The 22510-nt window shown below is 44.2% G+C and overlaps 2 protein-coding genes and 1 long non-coding RNA gene across 5 annotated transcripts in view; 2 read left to right on the top strand and 1 right to left on the bottom strand.

Moving 5' to 3' along the window:
* SCAF4 (SR-related CTD associated factor 4) overlaps window positions 1–11733 on the top strand; it is a 62636-nt gene extending 50903 nt beyond the window's left edge. For all 3 annotated transcript variants that reach the window (XM_065913776.1, XM_065913775.1, XM_065913774.1), the window contains one exon: window positions 8489–11733. In XM_065913776.1, coding sequence (XP_065769848.1) covers window positions 8489–9420 — 932 coding nt within the window. In that variant the 3' untranslated portion in view covers window positions 9421–11733. The remainder of the gene's footprint in view (window positions 1–8488) is intronic.
* Window positions 11734–11881: 148 nt separating this feature from the next.
* Window positions 11882–20249, bottom strand: SOD1 (superoxide dismutase 1). Its single transcript, XM_065913777.1, has 5 exons — window positions 20100–20249; window positions 16540–16630; window positions 14722–14791; window positions 13794–13911; window positions 11882–12310 (listed from the first exon to the last, which is right to left on the bottom strand). The coding sequence occupies exons 1-5, from the start codon at window positions 20169–20171 to the stop codon at window positions 12203–12205; spliced, it is 459 nt and encodes a 152-aa protein (XP_065769849.1). The 5' UTR covers window positions 20172–20249; the 3' UTR covers window positions 11882–12202.
* LOC136152469 (uncharacterized) overlaps window positions 18969–22510 on the top strand; it is a 62176-nt gene continuing 58634 nt past the window's right edge. Inside the window, exon 1 of the long non-coding RNA XR_010660210.1 lies at window positions 18969–19153. This is a non-coding gene — a long non-coding RNA (uncharacterized lncRNA). The remainder of the gene's footprint in view (window positions 19154–22510) is intronic.

Here is a 22510-nt window from a genome sequence, read left to right as displayed (position 1 = left end):
ATTGATGGGAGAGATGAGAGTGGCTGGTATATCTTTCTCCTTGTGTGAACAGATTTCGAATTAGGTTCATGCACAGTGCCACAGTGGCATTCTTTTGGAATCAAAAAAGGTGGAACTGCGACTGGGAGCGGAAAAGGAGGTTGTGAAAGAACATTGCAGCTTTTCTCAAAATAAATTTCAGGTCTTCGTAGGTAAGGAAAGAGACCGCCCTGGGGAGAGACCTGGACCTTGTAGCCACTGTTTTTACACCCTGAGAGGTATCCTGTCTGTGAGTTTAGTGGTCAGTTTATGCCACCACTGTGCATTCATATGTTGAACATGTTTACTCCCAATACCTGCTGTGGGCCAGGCACCCTTCTGGGTACTAGAGCTACCTGAATGACAAGAGAAGGCCTGTCTTCCTGGAGCTTACATTCTAGTGGGGACTTAGATAATAAGTAAACTAATAATTTCACATGAAGATATTCCTGTGAAGAGAGTAAAACAGAGAACAGGATTGGAGGAATGTTGTGTAAAGTGTACTGTTTTGAATATAGTGGCTGGAGAAGGCTTCTGAGGAGGTAATATAGAGAGAAGTAATAAGAGGGGAAAAGTCGTGTAGATAGAGAGGAAGAGCATCTTCTTTAGCGAAGACGGGAGGGGAGCTTGGACTGAGAACACACTGCAGAGGGCTGTAGGACTGGAACCAGGTGAGTGTGTGCAGCCATGATGAGCTCAGAGCTGGTTGTCAAGGATCAGTCAAGAGTGCAACAGGAAGTGTAGCTTTGAACACTGTTGTGATCTGGTTTCCATTTTTCAAAGGATTGTATATGGCAATTCTGGAGAAAGCAAACTGCAAGAGTTGGTAAGAGTGGAATGAGGGGACTATTTTGGATGAGGATAGAGCCTTCAAAGTGGCTCTATTCCTTACGAGAGAAGAGCCAAGAATTACTATGTTGTTTTCTTTTTTTTTTACCTGAGCATTTGGTAGTGTAATTGCCATTCCTGAAATGGGAAAACCTCAAAGAAGAGTGGGTTTAGGGCGAGGATGTCCAGTTAAATATGTTGAATGTCTTGACATTTAGGTGCTGATGTCAGCTAAACAACTGGTAAAGATAAGTTCTGGTGTTGTCAGCAAATATAAATGATATTTACAGCCACCAGTCTGAAATTACTTAGGGAGGGGATGTAGTGCGAGGGATCAGCCCAGGAATACTGCAGCATTTAGCAGATGAAAATACAGTACAGATAACTAAAGAGTTTGTGTATATCAATCATTTAAGCCTTACAGTTCTTTGAAGTCAACACAGTTATCCCCATCAGAGGCATAAAGAGATGAAGTAACGTGCCCAAGGTCACAGCTCCATGTGGCAGTGCCTAGAATTCAAGTACGCTCATGCCAACTCCTGTGCTTTTTACCCACTGTCCTGTACTGTTCCACCCTCAAAGGCACAGCCAGGGAGCTGGGAAACAGGAGACGGAGGTCACTCTGGAAGCAGAGTGAAGGAAGGTCCCCGGGAGGAGGAGACAGCAACCGTCAGAGGCTGTTGCTGGTCAGAGGAGCGCTGAGACTTGCCACTGGGTTTAGCAAAAGGAAAGCTCCTGGGTGGCTTCGGGAAACGTGGTTTTATTGGAGTGATGGGTTCAAAAGCCTGTATAAGTATATGTATGGGAGAGAATGAGAGATGAGGCGATGGATACAGTGATTCTGGACATCTTACTCTGAGGAGATGTGCTATATGGGGGAACATTAAAGTGGGGATGAGGGCCGAAGGGAGATCCACAGTGAGAGAGGTTTTTTTGTTTTTATTTCTAAAAGATGGACAAAACTCCAGCATGTTATTACTGGAAAACCTGGAGAGGGGAAAGTTTTGGTGCAACCAAGAAGAGATATTTGCTAGGTTATTCTTACATAGATGAGAGGGGGGCGTATAGATTTTTTTTTTTTGAGTATGGGTCTTCATTTAGCCTTTGGAACACATGTTCCAAACACATGTTCACAGACGGAAGGAGCAATGCAGATATAGGTGCAGGTAAAGGGTAGGTTTGGTGGTAGGTGGGTGGATGAGAAAGTTTTTCTAAATGCTTTTTTTTTTTTTTAATGGTGTACCAACTAGGATAAATAAAACATTTCCATTTAATGTTACTTGGTAATGGAAAGAAATGAAGTACTTATACCTGCTATAACATGGATGGGCCTTGAAAAGATATGCTGAGTGAAAGAATACAGTCACAAAGGGTCACGTATTGTATGATTCCACTTACATGAAATGTCCAGAATAGCCAAGTCCATAGAGGAAATGGAATGTATGGTTGCCTGGAGGTTGGAGGGAAATGGGGAATGGTGGTTAGTGAATACAGGGTTTCTTTTTGAGATGACAAAAATTGATCTAAAGTTTGTTTTGATGGTTGCCCAACTGTGAACATATTTAAAAAACATTGAACTACACCCTTTACCTGGGTGAATTTTAGGCTATGTGAATTTTACTTCCCAGAAGCTGTATAAAACCAACCAGGTAAGAGCAGACAATTAATGAAAAACAGGAACATGTGAAACAGATACCTTGAAACATAAGAATGTGAATTGACTCTGGAAATTCGAATTGCTGGCCAGGATTAAGGGAGCATTTGTGGTTGTAGTTACAAAAAAAATGAGGCCAGTCGGCATGTTGGGGGTGGTACCCAGCCATATTCAGGTGCAGATTAGGTAGAAGAGTTGCATTTACAACCAGTGTTGAGGTTTTTCCAAGCAGCGTGGTGAGGGAGAACCGTGGACTCCCAAGACAGGTAAGGAGGAAAAGAAAGACATGACGGGCATGAGGGACATGATCCTAGTGGGATTGATGGTGGTTTTGGGTACTGGAAAATAAATGAGAATTCGGAAGTAACAAAGTTGCTTCTGATGAAAAGCCCAGGACTTCCCAGAGGCCTTGGCTGTGGTAGAATGAAAAACAAGATGGTTGGTGGAGAAGAGGCAGAAGAACCATCCTTTCTGCTGACCTTTTCAGCTGTTCCCTCTGCCCTTCCTCTCCTCACTCTCCTGCCTTTCCTTCATGTAGCAAATCCTTGCTTTAAAAAAAAATCCAACTTAAATTTACATCTTCTGTGAAAGAGTACAACTAACACATTCAGCTGGTCTCTGCCACAGTAAATAAGTCAAGCCTTATTCTTCTGAGATTTCAAGGTCCACACTGGTCTCCCACATATCAACCTTCCCCTCCCACACCACCCCTTTAAGCCTTTTAACATACTTGTTTCTTACTTCCCATTATTACCAACATCTTTGCTACAGAAAGCAGTGGCATCTCTCCTTTAATCTTGATACTTGCTTTCTAGTTGTGGAAAAGTTGAGGGCTTTTTGACTCATAGGAAATAACCTTGGCTATTTAAACTCCAATGAGTTTCTTCCCTAGTGGCTTGGACGGTAAAGAATCCACCTGCAATGCAGGAGACCTGAGTTCAATCCCTGGGTCAGGAAGACCCTCTGGAGGAGGGTATGGCAACCCACTCCAGTATTCTTGCCTGGAGAATTCCATGGACCGGGGAGCCTAGCGGGCTACAACTCATGGGATTGCAAAGAGTCCGACATGACTGAAATGACTTAGCATAAACACATGAGTTTTCTACTCCTTGAATTTAAATAATCTGTCGCCTTAAAATCTTGCTGTATTAGAAAATTTGGAGTTTTCTATCTACTGTGGTGTTTCCCCAGTTCTGAATTGCTCCCTTTTTTGTTTCATCCATATTCTGGATAAGTTAACACCATGATTCTTAATCTTTTGAGCTCTATACATTTAATCAGTCTCTTGAGCACATTTCCATCAGGTGTAGTCCAGCCCTCTCCAACCCTCAGTGTTACCATGTGAAGTTTGTCATCTGTCTCCAAAAATTGCTTCTGTTACTAAATTTCTGCATTGTACAGATGCCTCCGTCCTCTCATTCAAAGCAGAGAGCTGTGTTCCTCCAGCTCTTAGATTCTCCCAGTCCTGCTATTGAAAAGCTTCAATGTTCCTCCTTCTCTAGCACCTCTTTGAGTTGTCTCTCACCTCTGTCCCCTGGATTCGTGAAATAAGAGCCTCGCTACTCTCTAGTATCTTCCCTCCTCCCCCTTCTTGCTTTCCTGAAAGAGGGATCTTTCACAAATGAACATAGGACTATCCCTGCTAAAAATCCCTGTGTGATTTTCCCACCATTCTAGATCAGCCCAAGTTCCTTATCACGGGTGGAAGACCTGGATCGCCCTGGCCTACCTGTTCGGCTTCATACACTTCATCTTTTTTGTTTCTAGTTTTTAATAGCGATTTATATTTGTACAGATTCTAGCTGCTTCAATAATAAACCTCACCTTCTCTCATTGATTTTCATTCAAAAGACATTCTGCTGCAGTAACAGCACACTTTACTGCTTCAGCTTGCTAATAGGCCTTTTCAGAATCGGCCATCCTCTTGATCATAGTATCCTTCCTCATGTTGGCCTGAATGTTTTTCCCTTCTGTTGACACCTATTTCAGACATCTCATGGAACTCCTCATTTTCACACACACCGACTTTTATCAGTTGCACTTTTGTCACCATACTAGCGTGTGCCATCTCCTATAGCAATTAACATTTGTCGGAAAGTTCCCCTGGAGAACGAAATGGCAACCCACTCCAGTTTTCTTGCCTGAGAAATTCCATGGACAGAGCAGCCTGGTGGGCAACAGTCCACAGGGTCGCAGAAGAGTTGAGACGCAACTTAGCCACTAAAGAACAACGTCCCCAGCACAGTAAGTGTGTTAACAATGTAAAAAAGCTTGGATGTTCAACATACATACGGGTGAAATTTTTTTTTTTTAAGTTTGTAACTCTGGAGAACTTGTCAGTGGTATATTGCACATCAGACTTTGAAGTAAAATAAATAATTGCTTTGAATGTCCTTTAGACCTGAATAACTCACTACATATTCCACTGGTATGTATATAATGTTAACTTTCCTAATAAAAATGAAATTGCGCTGTTATCCCTATTAAGGACTTAATACTACCTGATATACTTTTTTAATTAAATGTAACTTTAATTAAAAACAGTACTTTTTTGTTCACTGCAAAACAACAACAGATGAGCAAAAAAATCTGTAATTCTACCACTTGTGTATTTTGAAGGCCAACATTTATACTGTCAGGGGAGTCTGTACTTTGTTGGCCCATAAAGGGTTAAAGGGAAATCAGCTTATTTATGAAAGAGGAAAATTATTTGAGTGTATAATATTTTAAGTAAATCTCAAATACCAATATCCACATACGTTGGATAGATAAATTAGGCAGTGGTTTTTTTCTTTATAAAAATATGCTTTGGGGAATTCGCTGGTGGTCCATTTGTTAGGACTCTGTGCATTCACTGCCATGGGCTCTGGTTCAGTACCTTGTTGGGGAACGAAGATCCCAAAAGCCTCATGTCGTGGCTAAAGATTAAAAATAAATTTTTAAAAAATGTGTTTCTAGGAGGTTTCATTATATGGGACTTCCCTCGTGGTCCGGCGGCTAAGACTTCACTCTCCCAATGCAGTGGCCTGCGGTTCAGTCCCTGGTCAGGATACTAGATCCCACATGCCACAACTGAAGATCCGGTTTGACAGAATAAACATTAAAACATATATATGCGTGTACTGTTAACCCTGTTAAGTCGATCTGTATGTACCCTCAGATGCATGTTAGAACTTAGAAGTGCATTCCTAGAGTTGGGTTTATATTTTACAAAGAATCATTGCCCATTTGATCTCTGTACAAAGATTGAGGTTGGTCTTTGGCAGCTGTTAAATTGGTAGTTGAGGAAGCCATCGGTATTCCCATGGTCCTGCAAAGGTCTGTTTCCTCTTAAAGATTCATCTGAACTTAATTCTTTTGTTATAATAAGATGCTTTTAACCCCTTCCTTGTCTCTCTAGCGTAATTTAAAACTTGCTATTGGCCCATGAGCTTATAGTTAGGTACTAGAATGTGCCACACCAAGTCTTCTAACAGAGTAAACGTTTTATCATTTTTATCCTTGAGTAAAAGCTGGTGGGAAAGGAAAATTTTATCTAGATGCTTCTGTATATGATAAACTATTGAACGAGGCTGTACATGGGTACATACATTTTACGTTCCTTGTTTTGAGTTAAAGTCCACAAGTTTGGTACTGTATGATTTCTTTAAAAAGTGGGAGCAAGGAAATACTTAGATGCCGGGTTGTCTCAGTATATGCTACAGTCTCGGTAAATGTACAGTAAATGACATCAAGAAAGTTTGCCGTGAATTTCATATCATTCTGAGGTAGAGTATAAGTTCTGTATTATGCTCATTGTCTGGGATTTTCTGAAGAGTGTGAAGAGTCTATGAAGGGCTGAGGTCTTTGCCTCATTCATCCAGTTCATCATTGGTGGCTTTTCATTATGGTAATTAACATTTTCTTAGGCCTGATAAATGGAAGCTCAATTTCTTTCAGTTACCAAACTGCTTGACTCTAAACTGTGGTGGATATTGGGAGACCAGGAGAGGCTAATAAGATCTTAATGATCAGAAATACAAAACATAGTGTTTTTGCAAAGTGAAATACTTAGTGTTAGGATATTTACCATCTGTCAAAATAGATGTGTAGAATAATAATTTCAGCACTTAATGATGTGCCAGACTCTAAGCTCATGCTTATGTGTTTTATCCCACTTAATCTCAACCAAAAGCAGGTATTATTATCCCTATTTCTGAGGCATGTGTCCAGGGTCACTCCTGTGTGAGGTTTTTCACCAAATGTTTCTCTTTAAGCATTTAAAAGAAGGTACTCTAAGTAAAGCGATAGAAGTTATGACTGATACACATACATTTTCAGTCCACTCTGTTTAGTTCCTAAGTCTGAGAGAGTAGTATTGGACCATATGTTCTGAGGAGCAAAAACTGAAGTAGAAATTCTTGTCTGCCATATTAGTAATAATTGTGTACATAGAAAATCTATTGTTAGGATTTAGTAGGACTTCCTTAAATGTTTGCTAAAATGAGTCAGAGGAAGTGATTGAAACTAAAAATAACATGATGTTGGGATGGGGGAAAGATGAAAAAGTATTGGGTTTGCTATCAGGTTATTTTTCGGTGAGTGTTGCACAAGCATTTCTCTCACCATTGCCACTCTATAAATCATAACCTACCACTTGCCAAAGACATCTCTGCAGTACGTGAGTAGACGGCACCTTCTGATAATATCTGAACATTTTCATTTTTAGAGTAACTCGTTGTAATGTTAATATTTGCAGAGAAATAAATTGAGAGAGGTGATAATACCTGTTACTTAATTAAGTTGTGAAACAAATCCTTCCTCCTCTTCTGTGTCATACATGCTGGGTGGAATTTGACTGTTACACTGAAGCATACGCAGAATGCCTGCTGGAAATAGGAAATAAGACCAGTAGTCACTGTCGCTTTCAGCAGCACTCGCTTTGGGAAAATGAATAGAAGGTGAATGGCTGAGCACCCAGCATAGTTCAGCAGTCGTTTTGGCATAGCAGTTTACATGTTATGCTGTGCTTTAAGAAGAGACTTGGGAAAACAAACTCTGCATTCTTGTATTGATCTTTATTTTACAAGCATTAGTGTTTTCGATCCATGGGTTGGGAAGATCCCCTGGAGTAGGAAAATGGCAACCCACTCCAGTTGACAAAGACTCTGCCTGCAGTGCAAGACCAGGGTTCAGTTCCAGGGTCTGGAAGATGCCCTGGAGAAGGATGTGGCAACCCACTCCGGTATTCTTGACTGGAAAATCCCATGGACAGAGGAGCCTGGCGGGCTATACAGTTCACAGAGTCACAAGAATTGGATACAACTTACTAAGCCACTGCCAGTATTCTCGCCTGAAAAATTCTAAGAGGAGCCTGGCAGGCTCTAGTCCATGGGGTCACACAGAGTCGGACACGACTGAGCAGCTGATCATGTGACTGCATGTCAATTGTGTAAAGCGTTTTAATGTCATAGACTCAAAGAAACCTCCCTCTTCACTGGATTTTCTGGGTCATTGACCCCATTTTTTCCCTAGTAGAAAGTCAAATTAAGACTTAGAATAAAAAACTTTCTTCTAAGAGTACACCTGAAATAAGTTTCAGTTGGCTCAGCTAGTTCATTTCTTTATCTCATTAGGACATAGCACATTGTGTTTCTCAAGCATTTTGATTGGTAAGACAGCTGCTAATCAAGGCTGTGCAGAAGGACATTTTGATACGCTTTTCCCCAAATGTGATATGTTACAGTTTCCTTGTGTGACATGTTTTGACCTCTACTTGTATTAGGTAGGTGTGTGTACATAACTGTATAATGTATCTTTAGGACTGCTTGCCATGGATTGTTGCTGGGACTTCACATTGAGTTTCTCCTGGGTAGACTGGCAGACAGTATGACTTTGGAAGATTGTGAATTTCATTTTGCTCCAAGCACCACAGGAAAACAGTTGAAAATAGAATATGTGGTCTTCTGTGTTGCTTTATTTACAGTCTCATTTTTATTGCCTCGTCAGGTACCCAAGGAGTTGCCCCAGGTCCCGTCATTGGGCTCCAGGCCCCATCCACCGGTCTCCTCGGTGCCCGGCCTGGCCTGATCCCACTCCAGCGCCCACCAGGAATGCCGCCACCTCACTTACAGCGGTTTCCCTTGATGCCACCTCGGCCCATGCCTCCACACATGATGCACCGAGGTCCACCACCAGGCCCGGGGGGCTTCGGAATGCCTCCGCCTCACGGAATGAAAGGCCCCTTCCCACCCCACGGCCCCTTCGTCAGGCCTGGCGGGATGCCAGGGCTTGGGGGCCCGGGGCCAGGCCCAGGGGGCCCCGAGGACCGCGATGGAAGACAGCCACCACCGCCGCAGCCGCAGCCACAGCCACAGCAGCAACAGCAACAGCCGCCGCCACAGCAGCCGCCACCGGCCCAGCAGCCGCCACCGGCCCAGCAGCAGCCACAGCCGTTCAGAAACGACAGCAGGCAGCAGCAGTTCAATTCAGGTAGAGACCAAGAAAGGTTTGGAAGAAGATCCTTTGGAAATAGGGTGGAGAATGACCGGGAGCGGTACGGGAACCGTACCGATGACCGAGAGAGGAGAGAGTGGGGAAGGAGGAGCCCCGACCGGGACAGGCACCGAGACCTGGAGGACAGGGACAGACGCGCTAGCGGGCATCGAGAGAGAGAGAGGGATTCCAGGGATAGAGAGTCCCGTAGAGAGAAGGAAGAGAGCCGGGGCAAGGAGAAGCCCGAGGGGGCAGACAGGGCGGGCGCTAACAAGACCGTGGAGCCTCCCACTAGCCAAGCGGGAAATGTAGACACTGCTTCAGAACTTCCCAAGGGGGAGCCTGGGCCTGCAGTTGCAAAGCCTTCCAAAGAGTTACCTGCTGAGGCTACCTCATCCGTCGACCCCGAGAAGGACCCCAGCTCAGCAGCAGAGGCTCCTCGTTGAGAGAGACTGGGATCTGTCAGATACGATGGTGACGCAGGAGGGTAGGGCTTGGGGTGTACAGATGCTGTATTATACCTGCTCCCGCTATGTCACAGCCCTGCAGTAGTTGGTGGGAGTTGTAAGCAATTTGATTGCTTCCCTTCTATTTAAAAATAGTCACAAAATAACAAAAAAAAAATACTGAAAATATGAATAAATATTACCCTTTTGCTGTAACTTTTTAAAAGTTTTGACTTTAAAAAGTTTACAAATCGTAATTAGAAGTGCTATTTTTTTTTTTTTAATTTAAGACAAGGTAACGGTGAAAGCTCCTCAAAAAACAATAGGGATGTTTTTAATAAACTCTATTTTCGTAACAAACTTTAATGTGTGCTATTCTTCCTACACTGCATTAAGGTGGAAAAGTTCATCCAAGTTTGAGCAGTTAATGCTGTATTAGTCTAAATTAGACTTGTTGATTTAATGGAAACAGACATCTTTATGTATTTTCAAACACTTCATCTGTAATATTTTTGATTTTTAGCATTTCAGTCATAAGGCAAAGGTTAGTGATTTTAATGTTAACTGAAAAGCTTGTGAGTTTGGGGATTCAATCAAGGTGTTCTCCCCCTCCCCACCCCCTGCCCACTGACTTTGTGGTAAATGCTGCCCTAAATAATTGGTAAAAAAATTCTTTGCTAAGGGAACATTGGACCCCAACATTGCCCATTGCACTATAAATTATTGCCTGGGTATTACTTTTTTAGAAGGCTGGTTGTTTTTCTTACCATCCCGTTAAATTTTTCAAAAGGGTCAAAGAAAAGCGAGGTTAGTGGCTGCAGCTTTTAAAGCTTTTTGCCTCGTCTGTTTAAGAACTTACATGCAGCCCCCACTGTTTCTATAAGCCTTGCCTGTTGCCTCTTTTCCCCTGCTGAGCAGAGGTAACCTGAGCTTTTTACCCTTAGAAGTACTCTATCCCTTAAAGAATAGGGCTAACTAGGAAAGACAGTTGTGAGTTATCCAAGAGTCGTCACATGAAGACATTCGAAGGGAAATCAAACCTGGACCTGAAGTAGTACAGAGAGGCGGTTAATAAAGCTGCTGAGCTAGTGCCAAGGAAGAGACCAGCTGTTAACACAACCCGAGTATTTATGGCCTTGAAGCTGTTTTCTCCTTCAATTATGTGTCTAAACTGCCCTAGTTTGTGTGCTGAACAGGTTCTTTACCCTCATCCCCAGGCAAAGCTGCTTTATTTGGTTTTGAGTTTTCTGCAGCAAGATCCTTAATGGGTGGTGGGGGGAAATGTACCTAGGGCAATGTACTGGTGTCCCGCCTTAGGAAAATAAGAGAAAATCCCGTTTCACATATGTAGACTTGAGTTGTAAGCTTACCCTGTTGTATGTTGGCCCACTGAGTTTAAAAGTCCTAGCTGAAACTGCTTCTGGAAATACATGTCTGATTAGTGCTCAGGTTTCAAGGAACAGTCCAGTATTGAAAGTATTAAGGTCACCCTATTTGCTCATGACAAAACCCCGTAAGTATTAAGTGGTAGTAATTACACGTGAAGCTTTAAAGGACACAAGCAAGTCCATTTATGTAACACACTGTACCTTATGAAATGTTAGTGTTGGTTTTTAAATTCCCTACCTGATGGTCATCTTAACTGTTAATTTGTGAGCATACTGTTATAACCTACTTAAAACTTTGAATACAAGTTATTTTTCTAAATTAGCTTTTCCTCTCCAAGTGATCTTCACTTGCTTAAGTCCAACCAAAACAGTTGCTTATTTCTGGCTTCTCTGTCAAATATCCTACAATTTTCAATAAATAAACTATAACCCACAGTCAAACCTGTGTTAAGATCAACACTTCATTTTAAAGCATTCTCTTATAGGCATAGGTATTTAGAGAACACTTGAATTATTAATTGGGTGTAGAAATTCTTGTATTTAAATAGGCAGAACCCACAACACTAAGTCATTTCTTTGCTTCCACCTTACACTGGGTATAATGAATTTCTTTAAAGGGCATATCTGAAAGCAGGTTGTGCCAAATGCTACCGTTATTAAAAATAAAACTAAGTGGTCATGGGTCTATAAAAATGGAATATGTGCCATTTTGACAGGTAGGTAAATCTTACTCTTAAGGCTGTAACTTGCCATTTACAATTTCACTAAGTTATCAAAGGGCTCTTAAATTGTTAACAGCTACTTTTTAAAATAAAGTTACCACCTTAACTTCCCTAAAGCTAACAAAGAATGGCCTATTTGTCTTGAGATTAAAGTTCAGCTTACTCTTAGCTAAATTTACCAGTTGCTAAAATTTTAACGTTTTAATGATCTCATTTAAAAACACTCAAAAAAAGGTTCTATAAGATAGTTAATACCCATCAACATATTACTGAATCTCTTCCATTCATGCTGTATGTATGAATATCAACTTAATTGAGAATTTCAATTTAAATACTTCAACAGGCTCAAAATACAGTGCCACAGAGTGTGTTTATTGCAGGCTTGAGAGAATTAAAAGAAATTCAGACAAATAATATACATGTGATTAAGTCTGGCAAAATACAGAGATCAATGAACAGACATTTTAATTGCGTATGAGTTTTATAAAATTATACAAATCTTTCAAGTGATCATAAGTCAGTTCTCATAACAGGTACTTAAAGCAATTTAAAAAAAGTCACACAAATTACACTTTTTAAGTTTACAGTGTTAAATGTTTATCAAGTTAAATTTCTACAGCTAGCAAGATAACAGATGAGTTACTAGGACTCAGACCATGTCCCAGGGAATGTTTACTGGGCAATTCCAATTACACCACAGGCCAAACGATTTCCAGCGTTTCCAGTCTTTGTACTTTCTTCATTTCCACCTCTGCCCAAGTCATCTGGTTTTTCATGGACCTTCATGATGCAGACACAATAAACTAGGTTAGCAGTACTATCTCAAAAAAATACTAGAAACCCATAGAATTAGGTTACAAAAGCATCCACATGCTAAATCTACCATGAGAAATTTTAGTAATATCAGAGTAGACATTCTTTCATAGTACAAACTGGTTTGGGGGGAAAGGTGAACCAAAAAAAATAAGCTTATAAAAACTGCCTAATTATCTACAGACCCATAAATGAGATAATCCTAAAAATATCTTGAATATTCAAATCAGAATACTGGAGTGAGTTGCCATCCCCTCCAGAGGATCTAGACCCAGGAATCAAACCCGGGTCTCCTGCATTGCAGGCAGATTCTTTACCAACTGAGCTATGTAGGAGGCCCTAAAAATATCTTGAATATTCAAGCAGTAGCCTTTTAAATTTTGCTCATAAAACATTAAGCCACCACTTGGCGGCTCAGATGGTAAAGAATCTGCCTGCACTGCAGGACACCTGAGTTCTATCCCTGGGTTGGGAAGATCCCCTGGAGGAGGGCATGGCAATCCACTCCAGTATTCTTGCCTGGAGAATCCCATGGACAGAGCCTGGCGGGCCACAAGTCCAACGGTGGCACAGAGTCAGACACGACTGAGTGATTAAGCATAGCACATCAAACACTGATAAGTGACTTTTCTGCTTCATAACTACAGAAGGAAATTCTAAGGATAAAAGGGCGAACTGATAAGACGTGTCTACTAAAAGTTAACTGTCCTCTGAAAGTGAAAGTGAGTCGCTCAGTCGTGTCCGACGCTTTGTGACCCCATGGACTAATGGAGCCCACCAGGCTCCTCCATCCATGGGATTCAAGGGAGCCTTCAGGAGGCAATGCGTTGGAATCAGAATGCAGTGCTACGTAACCTGGGGCAACAGCCTCCCCCACCTTTAAACAAGTGACAACCACCTGCAGACATGAATGAATACTGGTACTGAGGTCCACCCCAGATTTTAGATTTCAAATGCTCTGGTCAACTGCAAGAGGGAAACCCAGTAGGGACAGAAAGACCGGCCATTTAAAAACCAAATAAAAAAATAAATAAAAACCAAATAAAGACACCTTCTGTTTCCATAGCACAGATCTAATTAACATGATCAAAGGTAATCTGCTATATTACTGCATCTTAGCAAGACTGATCTTAACCGACCTTGATCATTAATTCACCTTCACTGTAATTTTTTTTTTTGAATTATGTTCTGTAATAAAGTATCAGTTCTTTTACAATGTAAAAAAAAAGAAAATAGAAAAAGAATTTGCCTGTCAATGCAGGGGATACAGGTTCGATCCCTACCTTCACTGTAACTGTCCAACAAAATAATTGCTTTTCCTAATCTGAACACAAAGTACAATATATATGGAAGCTTAGAAGCCAGGATTAACAATCATGAAGTCGTGAAAAAATATATGATCATGTGTCAGAAGAAACTTCATGCATATCCTTATTATAGGAAAACTTACCACCATCGTGCGGCCAATGATGGAATGTTCTCCTGACAGTGAGATCACAGGATCTACAATATCCACTTTGGCAACACCGTTTTTGTCAGCCGTCACGTTGCCCAGGTCTCCAACATGCCTAACATTGAAAAAGCAGAGGGATTAGGACTGATTTCTATCTGACTTTAGTTCATAAGCTAAATTAAAATTCGGCAAGTCAGATATATAAGGGTGGCTTGAGAGATTTATACAGTTTATATCGAACAGAATCCACTTTTCCATACTGACAAAACTTTGAAAACATACAAATTTAAAAACAAGTAACAAGATGTTCTAGACACACAGCTCTTCAAGCAAGGCTTCAAGTCTATAAAGCAATGCTCTGGAAAGACTTGTGGTGCACCCCTAACTTCAGAGGTAAAGTAAACTTAGAGGGTAAACTCTTAAGTTACTGAGTCATGCCTATTAATACTTGGCATGGCTAAGAGAGCTATGCCCCTAGGCCTTTGATATAAACATAAATTAATTCTTGTCCTTAAAACTTAATATTTTCCTGAAAGGCTTTCAGAAAATGAACACATACAAATAGAGTCTCACTGAATTTTCAACATCAAATTTTTTTCTACAAAGCTCCCAAAACTCTCAAAGTTTCACAATGATGTTTTATTTTGCTAGTAGTTGACACTACAGTTATTCATGACATTTCCTGTATTAGTTCCCTTTGACACTTGTGTTAGTTCTATATTCAATAAATGCTACAAAACCAAATCGTTTGCAGTGTCCCCATTTGTCAATTCCTTGGCCCAGGGAGCAAAGCCATTCGTGGAACAACAAATTCAAGAGCAGAGGTGCAATTATCTTAGCATACAATCTGCAAGTAGTAAACCATACTGACCACCCCCGCCCAAAGCCAGAGCTATTATTTCAAAAAAGAACTAAGGTCACTCACCTCTCTTCATCTTTTGGCCCACCATGTTTTTTGGACAGAGGATTAAAGTGAGGACCAGCACTGGTACAGCCTGTTTACCAAAGAAAAAAATAAAGTAGCTAAATTATGAATCAAAATTCTGAGATAAATTCTAAAAATAGACTGGTCATTGCTAAAAGCCTCAACTGGAGAAAAATACTGACACAATGTGACTCTGGGCTAGTAACAACAGCAACACAGGGCAGGGTGTCGAGACAAGTCCTAACTCCTGTGTGACCCTGGGAAAGGTACCACCCTTCTCTGGGCCCTGGTTTCTTCCGCCCCATAAAACGAGGCGGCCAAGACATGAGCTTCAGCGGTCCTTCTACTAAAATCCCATGATTATGCTCCTACTTCCTCAGACGACAGGATACCTCAACTACCAAAAACCTATCTCCCCAGCGACACACTGCCAGACAGCCGCTGCCTAGGTCTTGGTGCCTGTGGAGCAGAAGGCTGTTGCCCTGCACGACGCTGCGGCCCTCAGGTTGTACTCTAACAATGCACTCCTGAGCACCAGGGAAGGGCATGCACACAGACACAGCTACGGAGGCGGCGCTTTCGGGCCACGGCTCTTCACTCCATGGCGGTCAGGTGGGATGGGGGATGGATCAAGGCTGTGAACAGGTTTCACCCATCCCCACCCCCCCGACCCTCCTCACTCAGGGAGAGACGGGCAGGTTTCAGGAAGTGGCAGTCAGTCAGAGCCAAGGAGCACTCTCCTCCCACAGCAGAGGCAGGAGCTTTTCCTTGGCTGCGCCAGCTCGCAGCTGCTGGACAAGCGACCTCTAGTTGAGGCATGCAGGATCCTCAGGCTGCGAACGTGGATTCTGGGTTGTGGCCTGCACGTGGGCTGTCCTTTCCCTGACCCCAACCCAGGCCCCCTGCATCGGGAACTTGGGGGAGTCTTAGCCACTGGACCACCTCTTAGTCCCAGGAATTTTTATCATTGTTGAACTGGATCACATCTGACCCTTAAATCACTATTTATAGGAACCAAATTATAGGACGTTAAAAACATGTTCCAGCAAAATGAATTAAGTTCTCATCACAGAAAGTCGAAACACTAAGGTTACTCAAATACAGCAACTTAACCCATAAATTTTGTTAACTTGCTTCTGATCCCAAATTGAGAAAATCAAACTCAATCCAGAGCACCAACAGTTCACAGGCTAACATCAGTTTATCTCTTTCTCCCCGCCCAACCCGTCCCAACTAAGGCTCTGGTGTTGGAGCTGTGGAGCTGTTCATCCAGGGTAATAATAAATGCACCCCCGCCGGTCACACCCACCCTCAACCCTCAGCTCGCAAGGACCAAAGGCCAAGGTCAGAAACCAGCAGTGTTGTTTTCTATGGTTAAAAACACCTGAGACTCTTACATAATCAACCCATAAAAAGATAAAATAAAAATATCAATTCCCCCTTCCACTCCATGAGTCAGTCACTTTTATCCCTGAGGCTAACTTGAGTAGTCCTATTGACTTTTTAAAAAATTGTTGGCGAGTTTTTAATGTGTGGGGGTGGCTTCCTGGATGGCCTAGCAAATAGGTAATCCACCTGCAATGCAGGAGACACAGAAGAGAAAGGTTCGATCCCTGGGTCAGGAAGATTCCCTGGAGAAGGAAATGGCAACCACTCTAGTATTCTTACCTGAAAAACCCCACAGACAGAGGAGCCTGGAGGGCTACGCTCTAATGGGCCACAAAGTCGGACACGACTGAGCGACTAAGCACACACACTACCGGGTTTATCTTACCAGGTGAACGACTGTGAATCCCCAGTCACCAGCACAACACCCACCTTGCGTATTGTCTCCAAACTGATGGACGTGGAATCCATGATCACCTTCAGTCAATCCTGTAATGGATCCAGTTATGACGACTGTATTTCCCTTTAGTCAAAGAAAAGTGTGAGAAGTTTGAGAAGGCAAAGCTTCTGAGCAAAGAAAACGACTGATTTAACCTTTACCACTCACAGGAAAAGTGAAAAGAAGATCAACTAAGGAGTTGAAAAACTTGTGTCCAAGGTTTTTGGCTAGAAAGGCCCACCACTTTCTAGCAGTGAACCTCCAGGTAGCTGCTTAACCATTCATGTGTAATATGAGGAAGTTCTTGCTTATTATGTAAATACTTCAAATAGGTTGTGCGTGTGCCTGGCTAAGTGTATGTGCACATATCAAACTGATTGCACGTCATAGACTTTTCAGCATCTTCCTTTCTTCATGCAGACACTCGGCTGTGTTATCAAACACACAGATTTGTCTTAAAAACAAACAAAAGGTTCCCTGGAAATACTCAACTTGCTACCCCATGGTCCCGCTTCTCCACTCCCCAGGAGAGGGACATTTATCAGTTTCCCACATGGATATTTTTTTTTATAGCCAGAAAACATCCTCCTCACTGCCACTGAGAAGCTGATCCTAGTTTAACCAGAAGTACTGCTTTCTTCAGGCTTTTCAGGCACCGAAACCTAGATAACCTTTCCACTCCTGAGATCAAAATGGGACGACAAAACACCGAAGCAAGGGAAGAATAAAACACACACACTGCAATCCTGGCAAAGGTGATGGGTAATGGTACTGCACGCTACATAGACAAATCAAAGAAGTTACTTCCACAGCTACAAAGAGATCTTAGGAACTAAAATAAAACATAACTCAGCAACCACACCATACAGGAATACGAGACAGTGTTTTTTTTTTAAAAAAAAAAAAAAAAAAAAAAAAAGCCAGGACCGACAGTGACAAGAGGTGTTAGGCCTTGAAGATCTGATTTTCCACTGGCTAGGTATCACTGCTCCTGTGAACTAGCGTGGCGACTGCTGCCTCTAGTATTTCTTTTTGAGGACAGATACACTATAATTCCTCTAGGTAAAGAAAAACCCAAAATTTAATGGAAAATTCTGGAAAAAGCCAAATGTGAACGTTATCTCCCCAAACAGGTCATGTTATCAAGAGCACAGAGAGACAAACACGGCAGGTAACCAAGCCTCCACTTAACTGGTAATGCAGAGAACAGGAGAGGTTCGGGTTGGGCTGCCCGGGACAGCCTGCAGGGATCAGGCTATCATCTCAAATAAGTGAAACAGGTCAGGGAAGCAGGAGGAAGGGAAATGGCCCGCAGTGTCTCTCTAGGCTAACAAGGCTCAGTAGGAGTCTTCTCCAGATGATTTTCAAGACAAGCTAGGACTTTGGACTTAAGAGGCGAAAATTTCCGATTTTTGAAAACCGGAAACTAATCCAAAAATCTTAAACATTGAATAAGCCAAGAAATACCGTTGATAGTTTATTGACAGTTTCCCAAGGGTCTTTTATCAGGTGCAGAGAGCACCACTAAAATGGAGGTTCAGAACCCAGGAGAGGGAGCCATACAAGCTGCTCAGGGAAGGTGTAAAAACTAAGGGGGCCCGGGTTTTGTCAGGCTTCACCGTTTGGCTTCTGAACCTAAGTAACACCAGGAGCTATTTCTCAGTGGCCGCAGGAAAAGAATTCCTCACAGGCTTCTCAGGTTCTCCAGTGGAGAGGAAAGAGGAGACACAAAACAGAGTATGGCAAATGAAAAGCACAAAATTTAGTCTCATGTCAAAAAGCCTTTTCGGAAAAATTGCAAACCACCAAAATTTAGCTCAAATATTTAAGTTCTCCTTGTATAAATCTCACATAGGACACTTTGCAAATCCTCTCCTGTTTCCATAAACCACTGTCAATCTCATTGGTACCTTAAATATTCCCTCGAGATTAACAAGGCAACACATTTTCCCACCCACTGGCAACCTAAGATCTGGGACAGTCTTTTCACAAGCACACTCCTCACAACATCTGTGCTTCACAGTATTATCACTGAGTGTTTCTGTACACTTTATTTTACATGATTTGTGCAGAGGTTTGTCCGATACCCTCCCAGTAATAGGCCTACCGATAAAAAAAATTTCAAAGTCACGTCACTGAAAATTTGTTTACAGGAACGCTCCAAGCACAGAAATAACAATTCCACGCAAAGAAAATAGTCTCGGCCTCCTCCCCCGGGACTCCCAGACCTCACCCACTGCCCTCGATCAGCAGGAAGTCTCAATCTTCCATGCACTGTTAAGAACCACTTTGGAGGCTTTAACAGCAAATCTCAGACTGCACCGCACCTGATGTAACTGATCCGGAGTTGAGCCCTGCAATCTCTATTTTAAAAAGCTCAGCCAGTGACTCTGGGGCTTCCCTGACGGCTCAGCAGGTAAAGATCTGTCTGCAATGCAGGAGAGCTGGGTTCGATCCCTGGACTGGCAAGATCCCCTGCAGGAGGAAACGTCAACCCACTCCGGTTCCTCTTGCCTGGAGAATCCCAAGGACAGAGGATCCTAGCGGGTTACCGTCCATGGGGTCGCACGGAGTCGGACACGACTGAAGCAACTTAGCACGCACGCGGTGAGTCTGCTCTGCACCCAGGATTAATATCGCTCTCTAGAAAACCACCCAAACAAGGGAGTCTGTTAGATGTCTGGTTTTTTTTTTTTTTGGGAGTTCTGATCAGGTCCGTCTTCTCTGCCCTCACAGAGCCTGACCATGACCTAGAGCACGATGTGTCAGCAAACTTTTCTGTAAAGGGTCACTGTTGCACACTCGTGTTTTCCTTTAAACACAAACATTAAAACAGAACAAAACAAAAACAGAAAGACCTGAACCGATAAAACCACTCAGCTCCAGGGCTGTACAAACACCAACCCCGGCACAGACCGTGCGCGTGGTTTGCAGACCGCTGAGCTGAAGCACGCTGAGCGTTATCCCCAAGGGATAACGGACGCCACGAGAGTCCTGAGGGCCCGGCCGCACCCCGCCACCCCCGGGACCTCAAGGACGGGCCAGGCCTCGGGACTGCGCAACTCAAGAATCCGCAGGATGTCAGGACCCAGACACTGACTCCGCCGAGAAGGGGGGGGTGGGGGTGGCCACACGGCCTCCTCAAGGCAGGGCAGGTCTCCGACGGGGCCTGCGGACGCCTCAGGGGCGCCGCGGCAGCCGGGTCTCCTCCTCCCTCGCTTTCTCTCCGCCCTCCCGGGCCCGCGGTTGTCGGCCTCCTCGCCCCGCTACACACAAGGGGGCCGGCCGGGTGTTCCCTTCCTGCATCCCCGCCCAGGCCTCGCCACGCACCGCCGCCAGGCTCGCCCGGTGACTCAGCACTTTGCGGCCGGCGGCGCGCGGGGGGCGGCCCGGGGGTGGGGGTGGACCGCGGACCCGCCGAACCGCGCGCCGGGGGAGGGAGGCGTGGCGAGGGCGGCCCGAGGGCCGGCGGGGCCGGCCTCCCGCTCCAGGGCACAGGATGGCGCGCTCGGCCTCGCCGCTGGTCTTCCCCCTCGCCCCCGCCAGCCCTTGCCTTTGCCTCGAAGCGGATGGTGCCTTGCACCGGGCCGTCGCCCTTCAGCACGCAGACGGCCTTCGTCGCCATGACTCGGGGAAAAGGAGCTCCGGCCCGAACCGCTAAGGACGCCACACCAAGCAGAGAAAGAAACGCCGCAGCTTACACGCCGACGCAAAACCGAGGCGAGCGCGCCGCCGCACCTTTATAGGCCGGACCGCCGCGCCCCGCCCACCCTGGCCCTCAACCAATCGCCGCCCGCGCTCTCAGCGCGCTCCCCCCCGGGGGGCCTGGGGGCCCCGGTCGAACCGGGAGGAGGGGCCAAGGGGCTGCGTAGGGAGCCCGTCATTCGAGCGCCGCCGGCGCCGTCCGCCCTGAGGCTGTGTAAAAACGCGCAGTAAAACCTGAATCCGTGGGGAAAAAAAAACTACAACCCAGCCTTTCTCCTCGAAAGGGTGTGATCTGCGGTTTGCAGTACGCGAAAGTGGGACAGCAGGTATATACGTGGCACGCCTTGACGGTCTGAAGCCCCTTTGTCCGCAGATGTTAATGAGTGATAACTGACTGTGGTCCTGACGCTGTCGCCTTTGTGTTTCACAAGTTGAAACTCCCATGCTGCGAGCTTTTGATAGTTTCCATTTTTTTTTAATTGCGTTGTGGATTTCTGAGGGTCTGTAAAGGCGGTGGAACTCAGTCTCGGGTCTCACCTTTTCTTCTCTGCAATTGTCTTCGTCCTAAACACATAAGAGTACGTGTCTGGTTGTCAGAATCACGTCTTTTCGAATATTTCCTGTGTGGCAAGGCCAGAAACCTGAAAATACAAAAAAAAAAAAAAAAAAGTCAACTGATTGATTTCTACATTCTCTGTGTTTTGTCTGCTGCCGCAACAGTCAAGGAGAGGGGGAGAATGGGCGAATGATAGGTCCATACCCCAGGGTATTTCTTAACCTTCAAGGTAGACGTTTCATGAAACCAGCTAACAGCACAAACCACTTCTGTGGGGTTTTATTTAAAAGTATGAACATGTTTACTCGTGTGCTCAGAAATCTCTAGAAAGATGTACAGGAGACTGGGGGTGGGTACCTTTGGGAAATGCAAATTTAACTTTTACTAATGTTCGCTCAAAACATTTTTTTACAATGATTATGCATTTGCTTCTCTCCTGGCTCAGATGGCAAAAACTCTGCCTGCAATGCAGGAGACCTGGGTTCACTCCCTGGGTGAGAAGGATCCCCTGGAGAAGGGAAGGTCTACCCTCTCCAGTATTCTTGTCTAGAGAATTCCATGGAGAGAGGAGCCTGGCCAACTGCAGTCCAGTGGGGTCTGCAAAGAGTCCAGACAGGACTGAGCAACTAACACTTTCACTTTTACACTTTTCACTGTGCATTTGTCTGCAACAGTTTGGCTCAGAAGGAGAATCCCCACCACCGCCACCATCTGGCCCCACCCCTACAAACATGCTTTTCTTGGCATGGTTTGATAACCACGGGGTTGCCAGGGGGCATCAAGAGAAGAATCTTCCTCTTCCCTCCTCAGCCGGTTGCCTGAGTAACAAAGATGAGTGAACTGTTTTCAGAGATGAGGTTAATTTAATCTGGAAGCATGCTTTGGACTCATTTAGAAGGCTCGTTAAACTGCAGATTGCTGTGTTTCTGACCCAGTGGGTCTGCTGTGGGAACCTGGAATTTACCTTCCTCCCTTGTTCCCAGGGAGCTCTGATGTTGGCACTTTGAGAAATTCTGACCTGCAGGTGTTTTCCATGCCCAATGAAGTAGGCAAGTTGAGGGCAAGAGCTGGACCTACTTGACTCAAAAGAGGAGATGGGGAAAGTATCCTGAAAAGAAACAGGGAGTCAGAGACCCAGACAGGGGCCAATGAGGGACACACCTGAGGGAGGAGAGCTCTGAGTGCTAGGAGTTTCTGTTGAAATCCTCCATGTCTCCCGGTGAACTCCCAACACAATCTGCCTTTCCATCTAATGCTCGGTAGGGAGGATTTAGTTATGGCGCTAGTAGTAAAGCCTGCCACTGCAGGAGATGTAAGAGACCTGGGTCCGATCCCTGGGTGGTGAAGATCCCCTGGAGAAGGATATGGCAACCCACTCCAGTATTCTCGCCTGGAGAATCCCATGGACCGAGGGGCCTGGTGGGCTACAGTCCATGGGGTGGCAAAGAGTCGGACACAGCTGAAGTGACTTAACACACACACACAGTTGTGGGGATGGTGAAATGCTGAGTGAGATCTAGTTCAAGGTTAGAGTGAAACAAGGCAGAAACTACTTCAGCCACTTCTTGGCTGCACATGACTTATTTAATTCTACCTTTGGACTCAAATCGTCATCTGTCACAAATGCACAGTTCACATATTTTTTTTTTATCATCCTCTTGAAAATATGCATATTTGTAATTTTGCTTGTTGTACTCAACTAG

Source organism: Muntiacus reevesi, chromosome 21 (assembly GCF_963930625.1).
Source record: "Muntiacus reevesi chromosome 21, mMunRee1.1, whole genome shotgun sequence".
NCBI classification, from domain to species: domain Eukaryota; kingdom Metazoa; phylum Chordata; class Mammalia; order Artiodactyla; family Cervidae; genus Muntiacus; species Muntiacus reevesi.
The sequence above is the reverse complement of the archived record's forward strand: the minus strand, read 5'-3'. Positions and strand labels throughout refer to the sequence as shown.